General features: G+C 46.5%; 2 protein-coding genes across 2 annotated transcripts in view; both read right to left on the bottom strand.

Moving 5' to 3' along the window:
* Positions 1–1,026: 1,026 nt before the first annotated feature.
* On the bottom strand, positions 1,027–12,842 carry LOC145341171 (solute carrier family 2, facilitated glucose transporter member 2-like). The gene is made up of 2 exons (XM_080186091.1): positions 12,560–12,842; positions 1,027–4,472 (listed from the first exon to the last, which is right to left on the bottom strand). The coding sequence occupies exons 1-2, from the start codon at positions 12,746–12,748 to the stop codon at positions 4,272–4,274; spliced, it is 390 nt and encodes a 129-aa protein (XP_080042217.1). The 5' UTR covers positions 12,749–12,842; the 3' UTR covers positions 1,027–4,271.
* Positions 12,843–13,696: 854 nt separating this feature from the next.
* The window catches only part of LOC145341170 (solute carrier family 2, facilitated glucose transporter member 2-like), a 39,380-nt gene continuing 26,807 nt past the window's right edge, over positions 13,697–26,269 (bottom strand). Inside the window, exons 7-9 of the mRNA XM_080186090.1 lie at positions 19,436–19,623; positions 16,897–17,001; positions 13,697–13,906 (exon numbers count right to left, since the gene is read on the bottom strand). Of these exons, the coding sequence (XP_080042216.1) occupies positions 13,715–13,906; positions 16,897–17,001; positions 19,436–19,623 (485 nt within the window). The 3' untranslated portion in view covers positions 13,697–13,714. The remainder of the gene's footprint in view (positions 13,907–16,896; positions 17,002–19,435; positions 19,624–26,269) is intronic.

Below are 26,269 nucleotides of genomic sequence, written 5' to 3'. Positions count from 1 at the left end.
TAGATTTTACAACACAACGTCCGAAAAGCAAAATACTTCACAATATCTATCCTATACTCAAAGCAATCAGAACTAACATGAGGAAAATATTAATTAACAGACAAACCCCGTGGTCAAACACATCACACTGCATAATGAATAGCAGATGCCACCGAAGCAGATCGCATGTATTTATCAGCTACCCACCCAGACATCATTATCCACTGTGAGATGCACAATCTCATTAAAACGCTGTCTGCCTCAACAGCTGCTTATTTTCAAGGGTTTGACTATGAGCCGAGGTTCCCCTGAATTCCCAAGTCTGCACTCCAGCATTGACTAAAGAGCACAATTCCAGCTTTTCAACTGTGTCAAGCACATCACTGCTTCAAAGTGTTTCCTTTGCTCCCAATGGTCCGTAATTGCTGATTTTTCAATTCATCTACACTGCTCTCACAACCTATAGCCTATCAACACACATCCTCATAGCTAACAGCATTACTTTAGCCGTATGGAGCTTCTTCTCTTATGCCTGACTCACTCTCTTACTAAAACTGACTGATCCTTGAACTGCAATAAAAATGTAAAGTCCTGGAGAAGTTCAGCAGGTCTGGCAGCACCTAATAGAGTCATAGAATCCCTACTGTACAGAAAGGCATCATCTGGCCCATTGAGTCACTGAATTTCTCCTGCCCTCTGATTTATCCCTGACCTTCTATTCTGCTCTATCTGCCCTTCTCTCCTTTCCCAACAGAACAAAACCCATCACATTTCTACCTCTCTCCAGTGCCTAAGAAGAATCAGACTGATCTCGAAACGTTAACTCTGAATGTCTCTCCACGACCTGCTGAGCATTTCCAGCAATTTCTGTTTTTATTTCATACTCTTTGTATTCTGCTTTTAATTTAGACCCTTGAACATTGAACTATCTCACTGGTGAAAAGACTCCAAGAAGGTCCCAGTATCAAATATAACAAGTATTGGAATATCAGGTATGTTACAACCTCTACAGATGCTAGCTTACAAAACACACAGGGACAAAATTGATTTCATGATAATATTAACAATTTAGTTTTTTTTAATTATTCATTGGTCTTTAAAAAATACTTGACAGTTTTACAGGATTTCAACCCTTCCTTGTATAATACATATCTCTGCTTAGCAGATGACATTGATGGAGAGGCAGGCATCAGCAATATGTTCCTCCGTGGATTGGCTTCTATGAATTGTTCACACGCAATAACATTTAATTCCACAATGCTGCCTCCTCATCACAGGGGTCCAGGAACCCAGAGCTAACTCTTCATCTTGCCATGCCCTACCCAACCCAATTCCATGCCACGCTTCCTACAGGGTGGTACAGTGGCACAGTGGTTAGCACTGCTGCTTCAACAGCTCCAGGGTCCTGGGTTCGATTCCCAGTTCGGGTCACTGTCTGTGTAGAGTTTGCACATTCCCCTCGTGTCTGTGTGGGTTTCCTCCAGGTGCTCCGGTTTCCTCCCACAGTCCAAAGATGTGCGGGTTAGGTTGATTGGCCATGTTAAGAAATTGCCCCTTAGTGTCCAGGGATGCTTAGGTTAGAAGGATTAGTGGGTATAATATGTAGGGATATGGGGGTAGGGCCTGGGTGGGATTGTGTTCAGTCCAGACTCGATGGGCCGAAGGGCCTCTTTCTGCACTGTAGGGATTCAATGATCTAGGTGTAGCCTTTGGGACTAATTAACCCTAAACATCCCAAAATGGCAAAAAATTGGATGGGAGCAATGACGAGCAATGGATTCTGGACTGGCGATTGACACAAGTCCAGAGGACAGTATCAGCCTATGCCTCTTTTGATTGCTTCCAAGAACCCCAGGATGTCCTTTGAGTGAAAATTCTGTCAAAATCCCAATCTGCAGTGTTTTCAGCTGTCAGTCAAAAAAAAGTATTCAAATAAATTAACAAATAGCGGCGGTTTATTTAATTCAGAAATATCACAGTAGTGTTCTCCACCTATGATCTCCTCCTGCCACTTGCACCGTTCCATTAACTCCAGTTCAGACCATGAAAGCAGCAGCGGAATGATCTCAGCTGAGAGGCAGGTGGAAGCAGTTCACATTGCTTTAAACGACCTACGCTTGGCAGTCAACAGTGAAGCAAAGATGCTCACACGGATCCAGCAATATCGCTGGCATGGGCTTCCCACTTTCCCAATATTTACTTGAATTTGGCACCAAGCCCAGGGGGTCGCCAGGCAGCCAGCAAAAGTGATGTTATCAACCAATGGCAAGGAACCAATTACATTGAAATATTCTCACAGACAGCAAATCAGGAAGTTAAATTCACCAGTATCCTTCTATGTAAAATATATTAGAATATTATATTAAAATATATTAAAATATTATATTAGAATATCATATTAAAATATATTAAAATATTATATTAAGAGCTATGGAATTCTTACCATAAATGTGACACTAGTGTTCTAGGTTGTTCAGCAGTAGTTGTGACTTTTAGCCTTGCTAAAAAGTTATTAGCAAGGTGAAATTTCTTTGTAGGTTAATAACATCAAGATTACAGATTTTAAAAGTGCAGTTTTCATTAATTCAGTGATTTCTAAAGATAACCATCCACAGGAGTGCATCACACAGAGGCACAGACAATCACTGAGAGCAATTTTTTACATCTTCACCTTTGTGCCTGTGCAAATGGCGGGTGTCAGTTTCACGGGGTAATGATGGCACCATTAAAACATACAAAATCCATGCTAATGTTAACTACAGATACAATTTTACAGCAATACTGTTGGGTAGATAACATTGGCTTTGAAATGATTTGGTAATGATGCACAGACAGGAATGAAATTCAGTTTGGGCCAGGAGGGGGATCCCAATTTGGGTGGCAGTGGGTGCCTGTTATACACCATGCCAGCGTTAGCCATTGTACTGAAATTACTGTAGGACTATCAGGCAGCCTGCTGGTTGCAGTCCCCTTCCCCACGTTCCACACCCAAAGACCTTATTGGTGTAAATGGAATGATTCCTTCTTCCTAACAGTATCATTGACCCAGTCAATGTAAAGGGGTTAATCTTTCCTTTAGTCCAATGGGCTAATTAACGTAATTCACACAAGTATTCATCCGTTAATTCCACACAGAGTAATCTCTCAACTGTGGCTCAAAATCACCATGAATATCATCTCCGCTTTTCATTGGTGATTTGATGACTGATTGGATTAGTCTCAACTTTGCCGTGTCCAGTGCTTTTAAGTGAAAGTGTTCAAGGAAAACGGAGAAAAAGGAATTGACCATGATCCTGCCAGACAATTGGCAGTGGTGTGCTTAATCTTCTTTAATTCTTCCAGACGCCAGAGCAACCATGGATGGGTGGCAAGATCGCCTCAACCTTCTCTCCCTGGGCCAGGTTAGGATGGAATGGAAAGGTAACCCAGACCACATTGGGACCCTGCCCACATTGAGATCCTCTCCACACTGAGATTTAGCCGATACCAGGATCCAGTCCACACTAGGATCCAGTTTACACTGGGATCCAGCCCATACTAGGATCCAGTTTACACTGGGATCCAGTCCACACTAGGATCCAGTTTACATGGGGATCCAGCCCACACTAGGATCCAGTTTACACTGAGATCCAGCCCACACTAGGATCCGGTTTACTCTGGGATCCAGTCCACACTGGGATCCAGTTTACACTGGGATCCAGCCCACACTAGAATCGAGTTTACACTGAGATCCAGCCCACACTAGGATCCGGTTTACACTGGGATCCAGTCCACACTGGGATCTAGTTTACACTGGGATCCAGCCCACACTAGGATCCAGTTTACACTGGGATCCAGCCCACACTAGGATCCAGTTTACACTGGGATCCAGTCCACACTGGGATCTAGTTTACACTGGGATCCAGTCCACACTGGGATCTAGTTTACACTGGGATCCAGTCCACGCTAGGATCCGGTTTACACTGGGATCCAGTCCACACTAGGATCCGGTTTACACTGGGATCCAGTCCACACTGGGATCCAGTTTACAGTGGGATCCAGTCCACACTGGGAAATCTGTTTCGCAGTGTGCTTTCACTTAGCTGTTCTTTGAACAATATCAGCATGCATTGCGGATCATTTCGTATCCCCGTAACAGTGACGAGAGAAAGAAAGCAATTTTCCAACAATGCGCGTCTCTCTATAGGCACCTCGTTACACATAGTTCCTGTTCCAGTCTTAGCTTGAATACTTTCATCTCAACTTGCACAGCAGCAAGGCTCAGCATCCCGTCTTTCCTCTCATCCACCCAGTTAGGCCTCTGAGTTACCCAAATATTCAAGTTCAGTAGCAGACGCTTTCGGGGGCCGTGATGAGGATTTCTTGCGTCGGAATCCTTGCACAATCTGTTCAAACGTCTTGCCTTTTGTCTCGGGCACCTTGAAGTACGTGAACAAGGTGAAACTAAAGAGAAGCCCAGCAAAAATGACAAACACGTAAGGGCCACACAATTCCTGTGGAGAGAATGTTCAAAGAAAGTCTTAAAAAGAGGGGGCAGTCAATCACATCAAGTCAAACACAATTCCAATTTAGTATTTCTGTGACAGACTAACAGAAATTCCCAACACAAAACAGGCCATTCATCTTATGTTTATGCTAGCTCTTTGCTGGAGTAATTACTACTAATCCCATTGTCCCACTCACTCTGCAAAGCGCTATATCAATCCTAAACTAATCCCAGTGCCCCGCATTCTTCCCATAGCCCTGTATCAATCCCAAACTAATCCCAGTGCCCCGCATTCTTCCCATAGCCCTGTATCAATCCCAAACTAATCCCAGTGCCCCGCATTCTTCCCATAGCCCTGTATCAATCCCAAACTAATCCCAGTGCCCCGCATTCTTCCCATAGCCCTGTATCAATCCCAAACTAATCCCAGTGCCCCGCATTCTTCCCATAGCCCTGTATCAATCCCAAACTAATCCCAGTGCCCCGCATTCTTCCCATAGCCCTGTATCAATCCCAAACTAATCCCAGTGCCCCGCTCTCTCCCCATAGCCCTGTATCAATCTCAAACTAATCCCAGTGCCCCGCTCTCTCCCCATAGCCCTGTATCAATCCCCAAACTAATCCCAGTGCCCCGCTCTCTCCCCATAGCCCTGTATCAATCCCAAACTAATCCCAGTGCCCCGCATTCTTCCCATAGCCCTGTATCAATCCCAAACTAATCCCAGTGCCCCGCATTCTTCCCATAGCCCTGTATCAATCCCAAACTAATCCCAGTGCCCCGCATTCTTCCCATAGCCCTGTATCAATCCCAAACTAATCCCAGTGCCCCGCTCTCTCCCCATAGCCCTGTATCAATTCCAACTAATCCCAGTGCCCCGCTCTCTCCCTATAGCCCAGTATCAAAGACAAAGAACAGCACAGGAAACAGGCCCTTCGGCCCTACAAGCCCGCACCGCCCATTTTAACACTCAGTGAGTGCCTTATTCAAGTCCTTCTTCTACCTACGACTTTTGTCCACATCTCGTGGACTCCACAATAAAGGGGTAAAATTTAGGGAATTCTATGTGCGCCAAATTAAGGGAGATCCAATTTAGGGAAAATTTATTGACACCAATCAGCCTAAAAGCACGTTTTTGGGGTGTGGGAGCACCCAGAGAAAACCCACGCAAGCACGGGGAGAATGTGCAAGCTCCCGCAGACACCGACCCAAGTCGGAGATCTGACCCGGGTCCCCGTATCTGCACAGCAAACAGTGATAGTCACTGAGCTGTCATGTTGCCCGTCAGATGGTCCAGTTTAAGCGCACACTAACAGACGTGAAGCACTAGGCAACTCTCGAAGCAACATCCAAGAGCAGCCCTCGCACGACCCACCGTGTGTAGGCCCCTTGTTGGCCAACAAGGCGGACCGAATCACCTGCGGATGTGTAAAGGAGACATCAATAAATATACACAGCTTATACAGACATTAACGGAAGATCCCCAGTAGCTCCAACTTAAGAGACAGGTGAGTCTTAAAGTATGTTGGACGGCCGATAGGAATCTATTAACTCCCAGGAACGTCATGTGGCTCTTGATCTTCAACTAGAACATTCTTTTGTATCCCTCCATCCCCAGTCCGCTCATGTGCCCATCCAGGTAAGTCTTAAACAACCCTAGCATGTCTGCCTCCACCACCCTAGTTGGCAGTGCATTCCAGCACCCACAACCCTCTGTGTGAAAAACATCCCTCTAACATCTGAGTTATACCTCGCCCCTCTCACTTTGAGCCCGTGACCCCTTGTGATTTTCGCATCTGACCTGGGAAAAAGCTTCCCACTGTTCACTCAATCTATACCCTTCATAATTTTATACACCTCTATTAGATCTCCCCTCATTCTCCGTCTTTCCAGGGAGAACAACCCCCATTTGCCCAATCTCTCCTCATAGCTAAGACCCTCCATACCAGGCAGCATTCTGGTAAACCTCCTCTGCACTCTCTCCAGGGTATCCACGTCCTTCCAGTCGTAAGGCAACCAGAACTGGACGCAGTACTCTAAATGTGGTCTAACCAACATTCTATACAACTGCAACATTAGACGCCAGCTTTTATACTCTATATCCCTTCTTATAAAGGCAAGCATAGCATATGCCTTCTTCACCACCTTCTCCACCTGTGCTGCCACCTTCAAGGACTTGTGAACTTGCACACCCAGGTCCCTCTGTATTTCTGTATTCTTAATGGTCCTACCATTTATTGTATAACTCCCCCCTACCAAAATGCATCACCCCGCATTTATCTGGATTAAATTCCATCTGCCATTTCTCTGCCAAATATACCAGCCTATCTATATCCTGCTGTATTCTCCGACACTGTTCATCACTATCAGCAAGTCCAGCCATCTTCGTGTCATCTGCAAACTTGCTGATCGCACCGGTTACTCCCCCTTCCAAATCATTTATGTATATCACAAATAGCAGAGGGCATAGTACGGAGCCCTGCGGAACGCCACTAGTCACAGACCTCCAGCTAGAAAAAGACCCTTCCACTGCTACCCTCTGTCTCCTGTTGCCAAGCCAGTTCTCAACCCATCTAGCCACCTGTCCTTGTATCCCATGAGCCTTAACCTTTTTCACCAACCTGCCGTGAGGGACTTTGTCAAATGCCTTACTGAAATCCATATAGACGACATCCACGACTCTTCCTTCATCAACCGTTTTTGTCACCTCCTCAAAAAATTGTACCAGATTTGTATGGCACGACTTCCCTTTTACAAAATCATGTTGCCTATCACTAATGAGATTGTTATGTTCTAAATGTGCATACATCCTATCTATAAGAATCCTCTCCAACAACTTCCCTACCACTGACGTCAAGCTCACTGGCCTATAATTACCCGGGTTATCCCTGCTACCTTTTTTAAACAACGGTACCACACTCACTGTCCTCCAATCCACGGGGACCTCATCTGTATCCAAAGAAGAGACAAAGGTTTCTGTCAGAGGCCCAGCAATTTCATCGCTTGTCTCCCTGAGCAGTCTAGGATAAATGCCATCAGACCCTGGGGATTTGTCAGTTTTAATGTTCCCTAAAAAACCTAACACTTACTCCCTTGTAATGGAGAGTTTCTCCAATGGGTCAACAACTCCCTCTAAGACACTCCCAGACAACAATTCCCTCTGGTATGGAGGGGAGGTCCTATGAGGAGAGACTGAGGGATTTGGGGTTGTTTTCGTTGGAAAGAAGACGGCTAAGAGGGGACCTTATTGAAACATACAAGATGATTAGAGGTTTAGTTAGGGTGGACAGTGATAGCCTTTTTCCTCAGATGGAGAAAGCTAGCACGAGGGGGCATAGCTTTAAATTAAGGGGTGGTAGTTATAGGACAGATGTCAGAGGTAGGTTCTTTACCCAGAGGGTGGTGGGGGAATGGAATGCCCTGCCTGCTGCAGTTGTAGATGCGCCTAGTTTGGGGGCATTTAAGAGGTCCGTGGATAGATTTATGGATGGAAAGGGATTGGTTTAGGTTAGAGGGTCATTGCTTTTTTCTTAATTGGTTGGCGCAACATCGTGGGCCGAAGGGCCTGTTCTGCGCTGTAATGTTCTATGTTCTATGTTCTCTCCTTTGTGAATACTGACGCAAAGTATTCATTCAGGATCTCCCCCATTCCCTTGGGCTCTAAACATAATTCCCCTCCTTTGTCCCTGAGAGGTCCGATTTTTTCTCTAACACTATTGTTCTCTAACAGTATCAACACTAAAACTAATCCCACTGCCTCGCTCTCTACCCATAACCCAATGTCAATCCCAAACTAATCCCACTGCCCTGGTCTCTCCCCATAGCCCAGTGTCAATCCGAAACTAATCCTACTGCTCCGTTCTCTCCCCATTGCCTTGTATTAATCCCAAACCATTTTCCTTAAACTGTTTTCATCCCATTGACGCTTATGTTTCAAACATTAATTCAACTTTCTTTGCAGACACAATAGTTTTTGCTTCAACCACTGGCTGTGACACCTGAGGAGGAATATTTTCCGGGGAGTTGGGGTGAGCTGGGAGTTGGCTCTGGATCGATGGGATCAATGACCTTCCTCAGTGCTACAATTATTCTAGGATTCCAAAGTATTCCTTGCTCCGACAACCTGTGTAAAGAAATATCTTAACGGGCATCTCACACTGATACAGAGAATGTTGATGAACCCTCACTATGGAAGCTGCAGTTTGAGGGAGGACTTTTTACTCTTTATAACCTGTGACAATCCTTTAATTCTCCTGCCAGCCTTCTCTGCTCCAGACAAAATAAGTCTAATGTCACAAGTCCTTGACGTTGATAGTTTCTGATCTGTGGTGAATGTATGTTGGAGTTTTTAATTGGGTTTGAATGGATTGGTAATGGCGGAGAGACAAGATGTGGAAATGCCGGCATTGGACTGGGGTAAACACAGTAAAAAGTCCGGTTGGATTGAAACCTGGTGTTGTCAGACTTTTTACTGGAGAGACAAGAGACAGAGATTGGGGTGGTTTCATTCCACCCGATCACATGCAGTTTTCCACTCATCAGAATCTCCTGCCCAGTTGAGTTAGGTCAGACACATGTTGCACCTGTCCATCATGGACCAAGGTGGGGTGGCACAGCAGCACGGTGTTTCGCACTGCTGCCTCACAGCTCCAAGGACCTGGGTTCGATTCCTGGCTTGGGTCACTGTCCATGTGGAGTTTGCACATTTTCCCTGTGTCTGCGTGGGTTTCCTCCAGATGCTCCGGTTTCCTCCCACACTCCAAAGACATGCTGGTTAGGGTGCATTGGCCATGCTAAATTCTCCCTCAGTGTTCCTGAACAGGCATCGGAGTGTGGGCGACTAGGGGATTTTCACAGTGATTTCATTGCAGTGTTAATGTAAGCCTACTTGTGACACTAATAAATAAACTTTACTTCACTTTTTATTTTACTTTAGGCTGGAATTCCCACATTCAGGATGAGGGATCTCCGCTGAAGGCATTACGGATTCATTTCCACCTAACATTTCCAGTGAAAACTGATACAATGTGATCTACCAAAGGATTCCACAGATGTGAGTGGAGAGTAAACCTCAATGGATTATAAAACATTTCAGTTTGATTGTGTCAGAATCCAACCAACAAGATAGATTAAAATGGCACTAAAAGTTAAAAATAAAGTTTATTAGTGTCACAAGTAAGTTTACATTAACACTGCAATGCAGTTACTGTGAAAATCCCCTAGACACCACACTCCTGTTCGGGTACACTGAGGGAGAATTTAGCATGGCCAATGCACCTAACCAATGTCTTTCTGAATGTGGGAGAAAACCGGAACATCCGGAGGAAACCCACGCAGACACAGGGAGAACGTGCAGACTCCACACAGACAGTGACCCAAGCCAGGAATCGAACCCGGGTCCCTGGCGCTGTGAGGCAGCAGTGCTAACCCACTGTGCCACCATGTAACCCCCTTATTTGGCAATTATGGTCTCAACTGTTCTTGCTTTTCACCCAGTCCATTTAATAAAAGTCAATCTTTGTTTGCTCCAGTCATATACATCACTACCCCAACTCAGATGAGTGGTGATTCGGACTTGAAACGTTGGGTCTATTCTCTCTCCACAAACACTGTCAGACCTGCTGAGATTTTCCAACATTTTCAGTTTTTGTTTCAGATTCCAGCATCTGCAATATTTTGCTTTTACGCCAGTTGCTGTTCACCTATTATCCCTACACTCATCAACCGACAGAAATAACACCTTGATTTTAAAATCCACACCTGCTTCTCTTAATCCCTTCACAGACTGTCCCCTCCCTATCCCCGTATCCTCCTCCAGTCCCATATCCTCTGAGATTTCTCAGAAATCCAGCCTTTCACACTTCCCTGGTTTTAAAGAGAAGCATCTTCAGCTACAAAGAACAACAAAGAACAACATAGCACAGGAAACAGGCCCTTTGGCCCTACAAGCCCGCGCTGCCCATTTTAACACTCAGTGAGTGCCCCATTCCAATCCTTCTTCTACCTACGACTTTTGTCTACGCCTCTTGGACTCCACAATAAAGGGGGTGCAAATTTAGAGAATTATATGTGCGCCAGATTAAGGGAGGCCTAATTTAGGGACAATTTGTTAACACCAATCAGCCTAAGAGCACGTTTTTGGGGTGTGGGGGCACCCAGAGAAAGCTCACACAATCATGGGGAGAATGTGCAAACTCCCACAGACACCGACCCAAGTCGGAGATCCGACCCGGGTCCCTATATCTGCACAGCAGATAGTGATAGTCACTGAGCTGTCGTGTTGCCCATCGGTTGGTCCAGTTTAAGCGTACACTAACAACGTGAAGCACTAGGCTACTCTCAAAGCAACATCCAAGAGCAGCCCTCACACAACCCACCGCGTGTATGCCCCTTGTCGGCCAACAAGGCAGACTGAAAAGTTTCCAAATGCTACCTGGAGCCTAAACTCAAAATTTCCTCTATAAACATCACTGGTTTTCCACTTCTCTCCTTTAAGATGTACGTCTCTGACTAAGGGAGGGATTCGCTCCATTAAGGGAGGGATTCATTCTAAGGGCAAGATTCGCTCTGACGAAGGATGGGATTTGCTCTGAATAAGATTGGGGTTTGCTGTCTGCAAAGTCTGCAGAGGGATCTAGATAGGCTGAGCGAGTGGGCAAGGACCTGGCACATGGAATACAATGTTGGCAAATGTGAAGTTATCCACTTTGGTAGGAATAATAGTAGGAAGGGCTACTACTTACAGGGCGAAAAGCTGCAGCATGCTACGGTGCAGAGGGACCTGGGGGTCCTTGTGCATGAGTCGCAAAAACCCAGCCTGCAGGTGCAGCAGGTGGTCAGGAAGGCAAATGGGATGCTGGCCTTCATAGCGAGGGGGATTGAATATAAAAGTAGGGAGGTCTTGCTGCAACTGTATAGGGCACTGGTGAGGCCGCAGCTGGAGTACTGTGTGCAGTTTTGGTCGCTGCACTTGCGCAAAGATATTTTGGCCTTGGAGGGAGTGAAGAGGAGGTTCACTAGGCTGATACCGGAGTTGAGGGGGTTGAACTATGAAGAGAGGCTGAATAGACTGGGCTTGTACTCGGAGTTTAGAAGGATGACGGGGGGTCTTATTGAGATGTATAAGATGATGAATGGGATGGATAGGGTAGAGGTAGAGAGATTCTTCCCGCTCAGAAAGGACAGCAGGACTAGAGGTCACAGCCTCAAGATAAGGGGGGGGCAGTTCAGATCAGAGTTGAGGAGGAACTTCTTCACTCAAAGGGTGGTGAATCTCTGGAATTCTCTGCCCGTTGAAGTGGGAGAGGCTATCTCGGTAAATATATTTAAGACGCGGGTGGATAGGTTTTTGGTAGGCAAGGGGATTAAGGGTTATGGGGAGAAAGCGGGAAAGTGGAACTGAGCCACTTCAGATCAGCCATGATCTTATTGAATGGCGGGGCAGGCTCGAAGGGCTAGATGGCCAACTCCTTAATCTTATCTCCTTATTTTTTATGTTCTTATGCTGTCCCCCTCTGCGGTATGTACCTTGCCAGCGGGAGGATGGGATCTGCTGGTCCCTCCACTGCCAATGGGATTTCCCACTGATGGGTAACCCACAGCGGGGGTGTGCCATCGGTGGGACTGGGAGATCCTGGTGGCGGGAACGTTGGCAAAATCCTGCCCTAAGTTTTTGCGCATCTCTCCTAATAGCTGATTAAGTGGCTCATTTCGATGAGTTTGAGTAACCGCCCAATGAAGCACTTCGGGACGTTTTTGCTCTGTTTAAAGCACTAAATGAATGAAAGTTGTTGGCTGGGATCTTACCATCATTCACGCTGGCGGGATTGTTCCATCGCGTTGCAGGGAACAGAGATTTGGCTGGCTGTTTATAGAGGAAACTCTCCGAGTTCGCTGCAGTGGGAGCGTGACATGAATGGCTAGTAAAATCATGGCTAATGTGTTTAGAAGTGCCAGATTTAAGCGTGGCCTTTAGTGTCAGAAATGACACGTGAAACTGCGCACTGGAGACCCCCAGCTTTGTGAAGAAAGGCACAGTCTGAATTATTCCTTACAGGATGACACTTGGAGCAAAAGCAGTTTGTAAATCTCCTTACCGCGATGTAAGGGAAGCACATTCCCACGATGAAGTTACAGGTCCAGTTACAGAATCCTGCGATGGTTATAGCAGCTGGACGTGCCCCCTGACTGAACAATTCAGCTACAATAAACCAGGGGATTGGGCCTGGTCCAATCTCAAAGAAGGCTACAAAGGTAAAAATGGCCGACATGCTCAGGTAGCTCATCCACTTAAATGAATCCTGAGGGAAGGGAGAGAAGACATTTAGAATTCAGGAGACAACAAAATGGCACATCATCAAGATCCACAAGATTCAAGTTACAACTGAGAAATTAGAACTCATCGGACAGTCTGAACAGACCGGGGCTCACCTCTCTGAGAGGAAAAGGCTGAGGGGGGAGGGGCGGGGGTGACCAGATGGAGGATTCTGTGGCAGTGATAAGGTTTGCTGATATAAACACAGTGAAGCTGTGTAACCAGAAGTAAAGGCCATGAGATAATCACTCATAAATACAGCAAGAAGTTCACAAGAAACTTCATTACCCAGAAGTGGTGACAATGTGGAGGGTGGGAGAAGGGGAGAGGAGAGCATGAGGAGGAGGCAGAGGGTGGGAGGAGGCAGGAGGAGGGAGAGGAGGGTAGGAGGAGGAGGAGGAGGGAGGAGGCAGGAGGAGGGGAGGAGGAAAATTCTGGCCAATATTTAGAGCCCCGGGGGTGGGAGGTTTCTACCTCATGGAGCCAGGTGTTTAAAGTTATAGTTTAAAGTTGAAATGTCACGAGTAGGCTTACATTAACACTGCAATGAAGTCCCCTAGTCACCACACTTTGGCGCCTGTTCAGGTACACTGAGGGAGAATTTAACATGGCCAATCACCTAACCAGACTGTGGGAGGAAACCAGAAACCCACACAGACAGCGACTCAAGCGGGGAATTGAACCCAGATCCCTGGTGCTGTGAGGCAGCAGTGCTAACCACTGTGCCACTCTGATGTATTTTGATGTAAATGATAGCTTTAAATTAAGGGGTGGTAATTATAGGACGGATGTCAGAGGTCGGTTCTTTACTCAGAGGGTAGTAAGGGTGTGGAATGTCCTGCCTGCAGCAGCTGTGGACTCGTCAACTTTAAGGGCATTCAAATAGTCAGTGGATAGACATAGGGATAACATTGGAATAGTTTAGGTTAGAGGGTCATTAGATTGGTTCCACTGGTTGGCGCAACATCGAGGGCCGAAGGGCCTGTAATGTTCTATGTTCTCGATTTTGTCTCTCAATCTTACTCACCTGGAAAACCAGTCCAACAGTCATTATAATGGCACAGCAGCACATCCCAGCCATACCTGTTATGTACAGTGAGCGGCGCCCAGCACGTTCTACCAGGAAGACCTAAAGAGACACACTGATCAGAGCAATCCCTCCAGTCGCCAAGCCCCCAGCAACACTGCTGCTGCTCACACACCACACCATTGATTCATCCAGCCACAACCTGGGGACTGAATGTGGATCTCTTTATCCACCGTGTCCATATATCTGGTAGGTCTCCTCTCCTCCTACTCAAGCCGATGGCTCATGCTGAGGGATACTTCCCGATATACCAACACCTGGTGAACCTTAGAACAGAGAAATAGTAGCAGGCCATTCAGCCCCTCTGTTATTCAATGATCATACCTGATCTATCCCTCGACTCTATTTACCTATCTTTGGCCCATGTCTCTGTGCAGCCAACAAAAATCCATCTACCTCAGTCTTAAAATCTCCAATTTACTTTCCACATCCACAGTCATGTTGGGTTAGGGTTCCGGAATCTCATTACTCTCTGATTGAAGAATTATTTCCTGAGTTCACTCCCTCAAAGCCTTCTCGAATTGTAATGTCATATCCACACACTCCCAGTCAGAGGAAACGCTTTCTCTATCTACACTTTTGGATCCGTTAGCACTTGACACTTGAGTCCAGATGATTAATATTAGCAAGCTACTCAACATTATTCTTATTCTTTGGTAGAATGTGAGTGCTGCTAATAATTCCAGCATTTATTACTCCTGAGTAATTATTCTTGAGAAGATTATGGTGAGCTGATCTTATCACACAAACGCACCTTCTATTTTTCCTTTCCTGCTAATGTTTTCAAGTATTGCTGACTCTAAGTCTATTTGTTCAATTCAGCCTTCACAAAATGTTCCGATCTTAAAAACTAAGTGATTAGAATAAACAAGCTATCAGAAATTATTAACTTGCTCCACCCTGAAAGCCAAAAACCACATTGCAAAATACTGCTAATGCTGCAAATCTTCAAATAAAATTAGAAAACGTTGAGAAAAACTCAGTGTGTCGGCAACATCGATAGAGAGAGGCGAAGAGATAGGGGATTAATGGTTCAGCTGCTGTTTTCCCATGATGTCCACTATCTATAGGGAATCATAGAATCATAGAACCCTACAGTGCAGGAAGAGGCCCTTCGGCCCATCGAGTCTGCACCGAACACAATCCCACCCAGGCCCTACCCCCATATCCCTACATATTATACCCACTAATCCCTCTAACCTACGCATCCCTGGACACTAAGGAGCAATTTCCTAGAGTGGCCAATCAACCTAACCCGCACATCTTTGGACTGTGGGAGGAAACCGGGGTACCCGCAGGAAACCCACGCAGACACGAGGAGAATGCGCAAACTCCACACAGACAGTGACCCGAGCCAGGAGTCAACCCAGGACTCTGGAGCTGTGAAGCAGCAGTGCTAACCACTGTGCTACCGTGCTGAGTTTCTCAGGGTCACCGGAATTAACTGTAGGACATTGAACATTGCACACACTGAGAACAGCGACCTCTGCACAGAACGACAATGAGTCCTGGGACATTCCTGATCTGCACTGGCACCCACTGAGCAATTTGATAGTATCTGTAGCATGCCCTGTCCATGGGCTGAATCATCTCAGAGGGGCAGCAACGAAAATTCATGACATTGATTCCGATGATTAAAGACCAATTTTTTTTTATTCATTGATGGGACATGGCCATCGCTGGCTGGGCCAGCATTTATTGCCCATCCATGGTTGCCCTTGAGAAGGTGGGGGTGAGCTACCTTCTTGCATCGCTGCAGTCCATGTTCTGTGGGTTGACCCACAATGCCGTTACGGAGGGAATTCCAGGATTTTGACTCAGCGACTGTGAAGGAGCGGCCAATATATTTCCAAGTCAGGATGGTGGGTGGTTTGGAGGGGAACTTGCAGGTGGGGGGTGTTCCCAGGTATCTGCTGCCCTTGTCCTTCTAGCTGGAAGTGGTCATTTCCTATGAAGGAAGTTTGGGTGGAATATTCCCTTTCCGCCCACCTTGGGAATCATAGTTAGTGGGACACGGACCATGTAAAGATCTCCTGACCTCGGGCGGAATCTTCCAGTCTTGGGGCGAGTGTGGCTGAAAGATTCTGCCCTTTGTGTCCGATGAATGTTTAATAACTGGAACTCAAACAGACGATAGTTGTACTCATGGAAACTTACAACATTTTTGGAGGGTTTGATAGATTAGGTACTCAGAGCTTCTTCTCCAGCCTAGAAAGTCTACAACTTGGGGTTACAGCTTCAGGATAATGGATCAGACACTTTGGACTCAGTTATGGTGAAATTTCTTTACTTAGAGAGCGGTAAATTTGTGAGAACTTTTCACCGCAGACAACAGTGGATGTTCACTCAGTGAGAAATCCAGTCTGAGGTCCCAGCGGAGTATTGAGGGAGTGCTGCACTGTCAGAGGTGCCGTCTTTCAGATGAGATGTTAAACTGAGGCCCATGACACTATTTCAAAGAAGAGCAGGGGAGTTCTCCAAAATGAATCCCCTAAACGAGAGCACTAAACATAGCTTTTCTGGTTATTATCACATTGTTGTCTGTGGGATCTTGCTGGGCACTAATTGCCTGCCATGTTTCCTACATTAGAACAATCATAGAACCTTCAGCCCATCAAGTCTGCACTGAACACAATCCCACCCAGGCCCTACCCCCATATCCCTACATATTATACCCACTAATCCTGCTAGCCTATGCATCCCTAGACACTAAGGGGCAATTTCTTAGCATAGCTAATCAACCTAACCTGCACATCTGTGGACTGTGGGAGGAAACCGGAGCACCCGGAGGAAACCCGTGCAGACATGAGGAGAATGTGCAAACTCCACACAGACAGTGACCCGAGCCAGGAATCAAACTCAAGACCCTGGAGCTGTGAAGCAGCAGTGCTAACCACTGTGCTACTGTGCCCAACAATGTGCTTCAAAAGCATTTCACTAACTGTAGAGCCTTTGGTTGTAACAGGGGCTGACAGAAATCCTTGTCTCTTTTATTCATAAAGAAAGATTCCCAAAAGATTCTGAGTACTTACAGAAATTGCAGTGAAGATGATGTTGACCACTCCAACTCCGATTGTGGCATAGACTGGGTGTAACAGGTTAGCCTGTTTAAAAATAGCTGTCGAATAGTAGAATATCTAAAGGGAATAAGAAGAGAGGGTTGTTACAGTATGCAGAGAGCTAGAACATCCAACTGGCTTCCCATGAGTTGAGATTACAATCCTGTGTCCTTGAACATAGAACAAAGAAAATTACAGCACAGGAACAGACCCTTCGTCCCTCCAAGCCTGCATTGACCATGCTGCCCGATTGAACTAATACTCCCTACCCTTCCAGGGATCATATCCCTCTATTCCCATCCTAATCAAGTATTTATCAAGCTGCCCCTTGAAATTAAGATCTTAATTTCCTTCGCTTGAGCTCACTCACTGGACAGTGAAGTCAGGCAGGAGTCACACAACACAGGAAAAAGCCATACGGCCCATCATGCTTGTGCCAGCTGTCTGAAAGATGGGGTGGCACAGTGGTTAGCACTGCTGCCTCACAGTGCCAGGGACCCTGGTTGATTCCTGTCTTGGGTCATTGTCTGTGTGGAGTTTGCACATTCTCCTTGTGTCCAAAGATGTGCAGATCAGGTTGATTGGCCATACTAAACTACCACTTAGTGTCAGGGGGAGAAGAAGGGTAAATATATGAGGATAGGGTCTGGGTGGGATTGTGGTTAGTGCAGACTCGATGGGCTGAATGGCCTCCTTCTACAGTGTAGGGATCCTATAGTTCTCTTTTATGAGACCTATGCGTTTAGTCCCACCTTTTTTCCCATAGCCCTGCAACTTTTTCCCTTTCACAAATGTATCTAATTCTCCTCTGAAAGTTACCACCGAATCTGTTTCCACCACCGTTTCAGGCAATGCATGACAACAGATAGGGTGAAATGTAATCCTCCTTGCCCCTTGGATCCTCTGACAAGACTATGTGTTAAGGGTTGTCTCGGATTTCACAAGGCTAAGGAAAGATTCTCCGGGTAGTTAAGTCCCGCCGACGCTGCCAGTGAGAACAGAGAGTTTGGCACTCAACCGAATCTCCATTCACTGCAGCGGGAACGGAGAATCCCAGCTGCGGACGAGGCTGGAGAACCTGGCTGTAGATGTTGAAATTAAATTGCTCCTGTGTCGATCGAATCCAACCCAATCAAAAAGCCTGGCCTGTTTTAAAGTTGAGCCGAAAGACAACTGAGAGAAAGCAAAACGGAATTGGGTCAAAAGTTTGACAGGAGAAGTGAATGTGTGGAGAAGTATTCAAATTAAAGTAGAAAACCAGACAGAGTAGCGCAGGCACAGGAATATAATGGAAAGGAGAAGTGAGCAGAAATTAAGTGTTTTTTAATAGAAAATGTTAACTTTTGGCAATATTATTGCACTAAAGAAACCCAACATTTGAATAACTTGATTCAGGTCACATTCCTGCTCCCCTGACTGCCTGTTTGAAGGTGTGGTCCAGCCTTGGCTTATAGAGTAACAGAACACTCCAGACAACTGAGACCAGAATTTCACAAATACACCTGGTGCATTACTGAGGACTGAGCTGCCAGACGCTCAGCAATATCTTTTGAACGAGACCCTCTCTGCCCTGTTAATGTAAACAATCCCATGGCTGAGGAGAAGGATGAGAGTTCTCACCATATTATTGGGTGTGGATCAATACAAGGTGGACAGTTCTCATCAGTGGCTGCTTGCTGGGCTATTTCAGAACAACAACATTGACAGTATGGTGGCACAGTGGTTAGCATTGCTGCCTCACAGCACCAGGGATAGGAGATTGCCTATGGGGGACAGTGTAGAGGGAGCTTTACTCTGTATCTAACCCCGTGCTGTACCTGTTCTGGGACTGATTGATGGGGTGACAGTGTAGAGGGAGCTTTACTCTGTATCTAACCCCATGCTGTACCTGTCCTGGGAGTGTTTGATGGGGGACAGTGTAGAGGGAGCTTTACTCTGTATCTAACCCCGTGCTGTACCTGTCCTGGGAGTGATTGATGGGGTGACAGTGTAGAGGGAGCTTTACTCTGTATCTAACCCCATGCTGTACCTGTCCTGGGAGTGTTTGATGGGGGACAGTGTAGAGAGAGCTTTACTCTGTATCTAACCCCGTGCTGTACCTGTCCTGGGAGTGTTTGATGGGGACAGTGTAAGAGGGAGCTTTACCCTGTATCTAACCCCGTGCTGTACCTGTCCTGGGAGTGTTTGATGGGGGGACAGTGTAGAGGGAGTTTTACTCTGTATCTAACCCCATGCTGTACCTGTCCTGGGAGTGTTTGATGGGGGGGACAGTGTAGAGGGAGTTTTACTCTGTATCTAACCCCATGCTGTACCTGTCCTGGGAGTGTTTGATGGGGACAGTGTAGAGGGAGCTTTACCCTGTATCTAACCCCGTGCTGTACCTGTCCTGGGAATGTTTGATGGGGGACAGTGTAGAGGGAGCTTTACTCTGTATCTAACCCCATGCTGTACCTGTCCTGGGAATGTGTGACAGTGGTGAGCAGTCAGCAGTAGTGATGTTATTGTTACTCACCGCATTAATTCCAGAGAATTGCTGGGAAATGTGCAGCATTAGGGCAACGATGATGGGTTGTCGATAGGTGGAAGAGCAGAACAACTGCATCACCGTCATCTTTTTCTCTTTCTGGATTTCCTCTTTCTCCTTCTTCATCTCTTCAATGTGTTGGTCAGTGTCAGATGTCCCTAGTAATCGTTTCAAACCTGGTGAGAGACAAATGAATTCATCATCCAGGTCAGCACAGAGAACAAGGCAGCTCTACAGATCTGTAAATATTGGCCTCAAGGATGGGGCGAGAACTCCTCTGCTCTCACTCAAATATTGCCTTGAGGGCTTTTATATCATGTGTAGGTGGGGCCTCCATTTAACACCTCACCTGAAAGATGGTACCTTTAACGGTGCAGCACTCTCTCGGGGACCTGGAGAGTGTCGGTGTAGTCTCTGGAGGGGGACTGGACCCCACAAGTGGGACGGGTGGCACAGTGATTAGCACTGCTGCCTCACAGTGCCAGGGACTCGGGTTCGATTCCTGGCTTGGGTCACTGTCTGCGTGGAGTCTGCACATTCTCCCCGTGTCTGCGTGGGTTTCCTTCGAGTGCTCTGGCTTCCTCCCACAGTCCGTAAAATGTGCTGGTTATCTGCATTGGTCATGCTATTTCTCCCTCAGTGTACCTGAACAAGCGCCGGAGTTCAGGGATTTTCACAGTAACTTCATTGCAGTGTTAATATAAGCCTACTTGTGACACTAATAAATATAAACACAATCTTCTGACTCTGAGGCAAGAGATAATATTATTTGCAGAAGAGAAGGGAAGCTCTCTCCTTTTCCCTGGGCCAACACATTAAATAAACAGGGACTAACTATCCTGTCACATTGTTGTTTGTGGGAGCTTGCTGTGCACAAACTGGTTACTGCATTTTCCTTCGTTACAACAAGTACTGGGCTTCAAAAGTGTGACAGATGTTGTAATGTGCATTAAGGATGTGCAAGACGCTATAGAAATGCAAATCTTTCTATATTTTATGATCAGGAACTCTGGAATTTCCTCAGTCAGAACTGAGATTCATTTTTAAACCGTTTTCCATAATTTAATGATTGGAGATGTTTCTGAGATGTTATTCACAGAATTTGAAAAGGGGGTTTGTGCAGAGCTGAGGTGAGGCACCCTGTTACTTTGGCCTGTCATCCAAACTGTGCCTGCGTCTTGTCTCCTTTAAGTGACTCCCTTTACTTAGTGAAAAAGATACAAACTGCCTCACACAAAGCTGGGGTTACGCTGGCATTACAACAGGGTGACTACCTGACTTGTTTAAATACAGGTTAGAGTAGGTAGCCCAGCATCTGGGAAGACCAAAACCAGGTAAACCTGTGTGACAATCGCAAAATGTCATCCAACCAAAAATTAAGAGACTGGCTTTCGCTCCGCGATTGTCATTTTCTGCTTCTGAGTTAGAATGCTCGGAGCTCAAGATTGACATCAAGAGGAATACTTGTGTCTGATACCCAATGGACGTGGGTCAATTTCACCGTTCTCCCTGCCCCTCTTCCACTCATGTTTTCTTTTGGCGAAGGAGTTCATAATATTCCCCCCACCCCACTCCCTGCTGCTGCAGATGCCAACCCTCCTCGCGAGAAAGATGGCACAGTCCTGGACGGAGTGATGATCTTTGGCGATCTGTCAGACTGTTACCCATCCTCTGGATCCTCCAATCTCTAAGGGAAGATTGCCAAGATATGAGGGTGCTGCACTGTCAGAGGTACTGCCTCTGGGACAAGAGGTTAAAGCAAGACCATATCCTGTGGCACCATTTGACAGAGAGCAGGGTAGTTCTCCACAATGCCTTGGCTAATATTAATCCCTCACTCAGCATCACAGGGAACAGGTTATCTGCTCTTTAAGAACATAAGAACATAAGAACATAAGAAATAGGAGCAGGAGTAGGCCATCTGGCCCTTCGAGCCTGCCCCGCCATTCAATAAGATCATGGCTGATCTGTCGTGGCTCAGTTCCACTTTCCCGCCCTCTCCCCATAACCCTTAATCCCCTCTCTTATCAAAAACCCATCAACCCGCTTCTTAAAAATATTTAGCGAGGCAGCCTCCACCACTTCAACGGGCAGAGAATTCCAGAGATTCACCACCCTTTGAGTGAAGAAGTTCCTCCTCAACTCCGTTCTGAACCGCCCCCCCTTTATCTTGAGGCTGTGCCCCCTAGTCCTACTGTCTTTTTTGAGCGGGAAGAGTCTTTCCACCTCTATCCTATCCATCCCATTCATCATCTTATACGTCTCAATGAGATCTCCCCTCATTCTTCTAAACTCTAACGAGTACAAGCCTAGTTTATTCAGCCTCTCCTCATAGCTCAACCCCCTCAACTCCGATATCAGCCTAGTAAACCTCCTCTGCACTCCCTCCAAGGCCAAAATATCCTTGCGCAGGTGCGGCGCCCAAAACTGCACACAGTACTCCAGCTGCGGCCTCACCAATGCCCTATACAGCTGCAGCAAGACCTCCCTACTTTACCCTGTTGCTGTTCTTGTGAGCTCGATGTACGCAAACTGGCTGCTGCATTTCCGACATTCCACTCACGGCTACACTTCAAAACGTACGTCATCGATTGCAAAATGCTTTTGGGACATCCTGGAGTCACAAAAAGGTGTTGTAAGATTACAAGTCTTTCCGGTTCTTGCACTCACTCGATGTCACAAAGGCGGAGACATAAAGGCACACACAAATACGGGGAATACAGCCACGCACACACAATAAAGTGAAACCAGATATCACACTCAACACTCACTCAGCCCAACCCCTGCCCTGCCTTCGACAAGCCTCCCAGATCAGCCAATCTGAGCTGAGAACACAGTCTTCAGAGGTACCAGTGACCAATCACAAACAAAGACAGATTATCCTAAATGGACCCACTCAACCCAGAATCTCGGCATCGCCATGGCAACCAAATTTAAAGTTATAAAACAAAACTCTGCCAGGCTGTCTTGTGTTTATGGATTGTTGGGGCTGATTTGTAAGTATTCAGACACTGCACCGAGCTGTTTCTCGATGTGTTCAAGGGCTGCTCCTCACTCCAGTGCCAACTAGTTTGTCCTTCCTCATTCTCCCCTCTCTTTCAGTGGTAACGTGGTCCCTTTAAGACGACAATCCATTGAGGGCCACAAGATCAGGCCGGACCCTATGGAGAGACCGTGCGCAGAGTTGAGCTGATCAGGAGCGAGGACGTGGGTCAGGAAGGCAAATGGGATGCTGGCCTTCATAGCGAGGGGGATTGAATATAAAAGTAGGGAGGTCTTGCTGCAGCTGTATAGGGCATTGGTGAGGCCGCAGCTGGAGTACTGTGTGCAGTTTTGGGCGCTGCACCTGCGCAAAGATATTTTGGCCTTGGAGGGAGTGCAGAGGAGGTTTACTAGGCTGATACCGGAGTTGAGGGGGTTGAGCTATGAGGAGAGGCTGAATAAACTAGGCTTGTACTCGTTAGAGTTTAGAAGAATGAGGGGAGATCTCATTGAGACGTATAAGATGATGAATGGGATGGATAGGATAGAGGTGGAGAGACTCTTCCCGCTCAAAAAAGACAGTAGGACTAGGGGGCACAGCCTCAAGATAAAGGGGGGGCGGTTTAGAACGGAGTTGAGGAGGAACTTCTTCACTCAAAGGGTGGTGAATCTCTGGAATTCTCTGCCCGTTGAAGTGGTGGAGGCTGCCTCGCTAAATATTTTTAAGACGCGGGTTGATGGGTTTTTGATAAGAGAGGGGATTAAGGGTTATGGGGAGAGGGCGGGAAAGTGGAACTGAGCCACGACAGATCAGCCATGATCTTATTGAATGGCGGGGCAGGCTCGAAGGGCTAGATGGCCTACTCCTGCTCCTATTTCTTATGTTCTTATGTTCTTCGAATCTCAGCTGGAGCCACCAAGGAGAAAGCAAAGGTGTGACTACTCACAGTCTGTAACCCACCAACTTCCAGCCTGGTGAGGAGTCTGACATCGCCTGATGGTCCAGGCGTGGGGGCCAGAATCTTGCTGACATTTACGGGGGCAGGTTCTACGGTCGCTCCAATGGCGCACCCCTGCCGTGGGTTTCTTGACGGTGAGAGATGAACAGGACACCCCGATGACAGCAGTTGGACCAAATGATCTGTCACCAATGGGCAGTGTACTTCCTCCTGCCACTGACAAACACATCACAGAGGGGAAGGAAAATCCCATCCAAGGTTTTGACCAGATAGTGGAGATGGTCAAAGACCATCTTAATCCCAACCTTCAATCATCATGTAGAGATATAAATTTCATCCTACTTTCAGGGAGGCTCTGGATTGGGAGGGTATTCAGGGCACTGTAAATTTGATCCATCTTTACAGGAGATGTTAAGAGACCATTTGGTCTGTGGGATCAACGGGCCCACAAAACTGCTGGCCGAGACTAAAACCTCTTTAGAAAAGATATCCACATAATCTCTTTAGAAAAAGCCTTCTAAGCCTGAGAAAAAGCCCTTAGGAAAAGCTCTGGAGGTTGTCCAGGTGACTGACTGCACTGAGCAGAACATAAGTGAATTACAAGATGTTCCCAACAAGGTGACTCCTTTGTGGTGGGAAATGGCGACTGTGAGAAACAGCCTGATTAAGAGGTGGCTTCTTCCCACCTCCTGATACTGGGGCTGAACGTCTTGTACCTTTCCAACGCCAGCTATATGAATACAATTCTGGGTTGGTAACTGGGTGCGTGTTGCTCTACGCAACTTAGAGAAATTCCATGCAGTGAACTTAAACCACGGATCAGTGGGCAAATGCCAATCCTCTGTCTCCTGCCCTTTACCCCCCTCCCCAGCCTCCCAATAAATCACACCACGAAATCCAGAGATTGTGGACAATCAGTATAGATGCAAACTCTAAGCAACAGCAAATCTTGCATTTACACAGTGCCTCTAATGTAGCCAAACATCCGGCATTTCACTCTTGACACCGAGCCACAAAAGGAGATAAGGTGCAAGATTCTAGAAGGTGGCTGGAGCAGACGGACCTGGGTGTGTATGTGCACAAATCATTGAAAGTGGCAGGGCAAATGGAGAGAGAGTTGATAAAACATATAGCACTCTGGGTTTTATTAATAGGGGCATAGAGTACAAGAACGAGGAGGTTATGCTGAACTTACACAAAACAATTGTTAGACCTTCGCTGAAATATTGTGCACAGTTCTGGGCACCTCCCTATCGGAAGGATGTGAATGCATTGGAGAAAGTGCAGAAGAGGTTAACAAGAATGGTTCCAGAGATGAGAATGCTGGTTATAGAACACAGAACACTACAGCACAAACAGGCCCTTCGGCCCACAAGTTGTGCCGATCATATCGCTACCTACTAGGCTTACCTATAACCCTCAATCCTATTAATTCCCATGTTCTCATCCAGAAGTCTCTTAAAAGACCCTATCGAATTTGCCTCCAACACCACCGACGGCAGTCGATTCCACTCACTCGCCACCCTCTGAGTGAAAAACTTACCCCTGACATCTCCTCTGTACTTGCTCCCCAGCACCTTAAACCTGTGTCCTCTCGTAGTGACCATTTCAGCCCCGGGAAATAGCCTCTGAGAATCCACCCGATCAATACCGCTCAACATCTTACACACCTCTGTCAGGTCACCTCTCATCCTTCGTCACTCTCTTATGATGACAGATTGGAGAGATTAGACCTGTTGTCCTTGGACAGAAGAAGGCTAAGAGGAGATTTGATAGAGATGTTCAAAATCATGAAGGGACTGGACAGAATGGACAGGCAGAAACCGTTCCTGCTCGTAAAATGGAACAAGAGTGAGAGGGAAAAGATTTAAAGTGTTTTAGAAAATAAGCAAATGAGATGTGAGAATAAACATTTGGAGCTCCAGTACAGACATAATGGGCTGAGTGGCCTCCGTCAGCACCATAAGAACTCTCTGATTCTGTGATATTAGGGCAGCTAAATTAAGTTTTGAACAAGAGGAGGGTAGAGGGAGAGAGGCTCAGGAAAGGAAATCTGGAGCTTATAGGGCCCAGGCAGCTGAAGGGACGGTCACTAATGTTAAGATAATTAAACCTAGAGATGCTCGAGAGACCAGACTTGGAGGAGTGCAGGGATCTTGGAGGGTTTGGGGGCTGCAGGAGAAATTGAGAGGAGTGAGTCCTTTGAGGGGTTTGAACAGAAGGATGAGAATGTTAAATGGAGCTGCTGCTTAATCAGTATAGGTCAATACAGGTCAAACAACCAGAGGGCTGATAGGTCAACAGAACTTAGTGTAAACTCGGAAACAGGCAGTGAACATTGGGTGAGCTGATGTTTACCGAGGATGTTAGTGAGAGGCTGGCCAGCACTGCACTGGAACCTGTTATCGAATCCTCAAGGTAAAGGGATATTCTGATAGGTATAAGTAACTTTCCTTTAATGTGAATTCAATCCATTTGGGCAGCTTCAGGCTTCACTCATGAAGACTCTGCTGATGGAGTGAGTTCAGAGAAGGGATCAATCCAGTCCCTGGGTTACAGATCAGCAGCTATACCCTGAGATCTCACAGAGTGAAGATTCTGAACTAGACTCTCTGGTACAACGTTTTCACCCCGAGGGAACAATCTTCACAAATTCTTTCACTTAGCAGTTGCTAAATTCACTTCCTGTCCTGCATCATTTAATGTTCCACATTAGGAAAGGCTTATACATTGACTTCATATCGATTGACTGATATGAGTGGGTATATACACACACACACACACACGCACACACACACACAGCTTGTCTCACATACACACACACACACACACACACACACACACAGATTGTCTCTCACACACACACACACACAGATTGTCT

The sequence above is a fragment of the Carcharhinus amblyrhynchos genome, chromosome 3, assembly GCF_965287045.1.
Source record: "Carcharhinus amblyrhynchos chromosome 3, sCarAmb.v2.hapA, whole genome shotgun sequence".
In the NCBI taxonomy this organism is placed as follows: Eukaryota; Metazoa; Chordata; class Chondrichthyes; order Carcharhiniformes; family Carcharhinidae; genus Carcharhinus; species Carcharhinus amblyrhynchos.
This window is presented reverse-complemented; position numbering and strand designations above follow the sequence as displayed.

Coding starts and splice junctions, on each gene's coding strand:
- LOC145341171 (XM_080186091.1), bottom strand. CDS start 12,748: ATGAGCTACCTGAGCATGTCGGCCATTTTTACCTTTGTAGCCTTCTTT. Junction 4,473..12,559: donor TGTGCTTCCCTTACATCGCG/GTAAGGAGATTT, acceptor TTCTCTCCACAG/GAATTGTGTGGCCCTTACGT.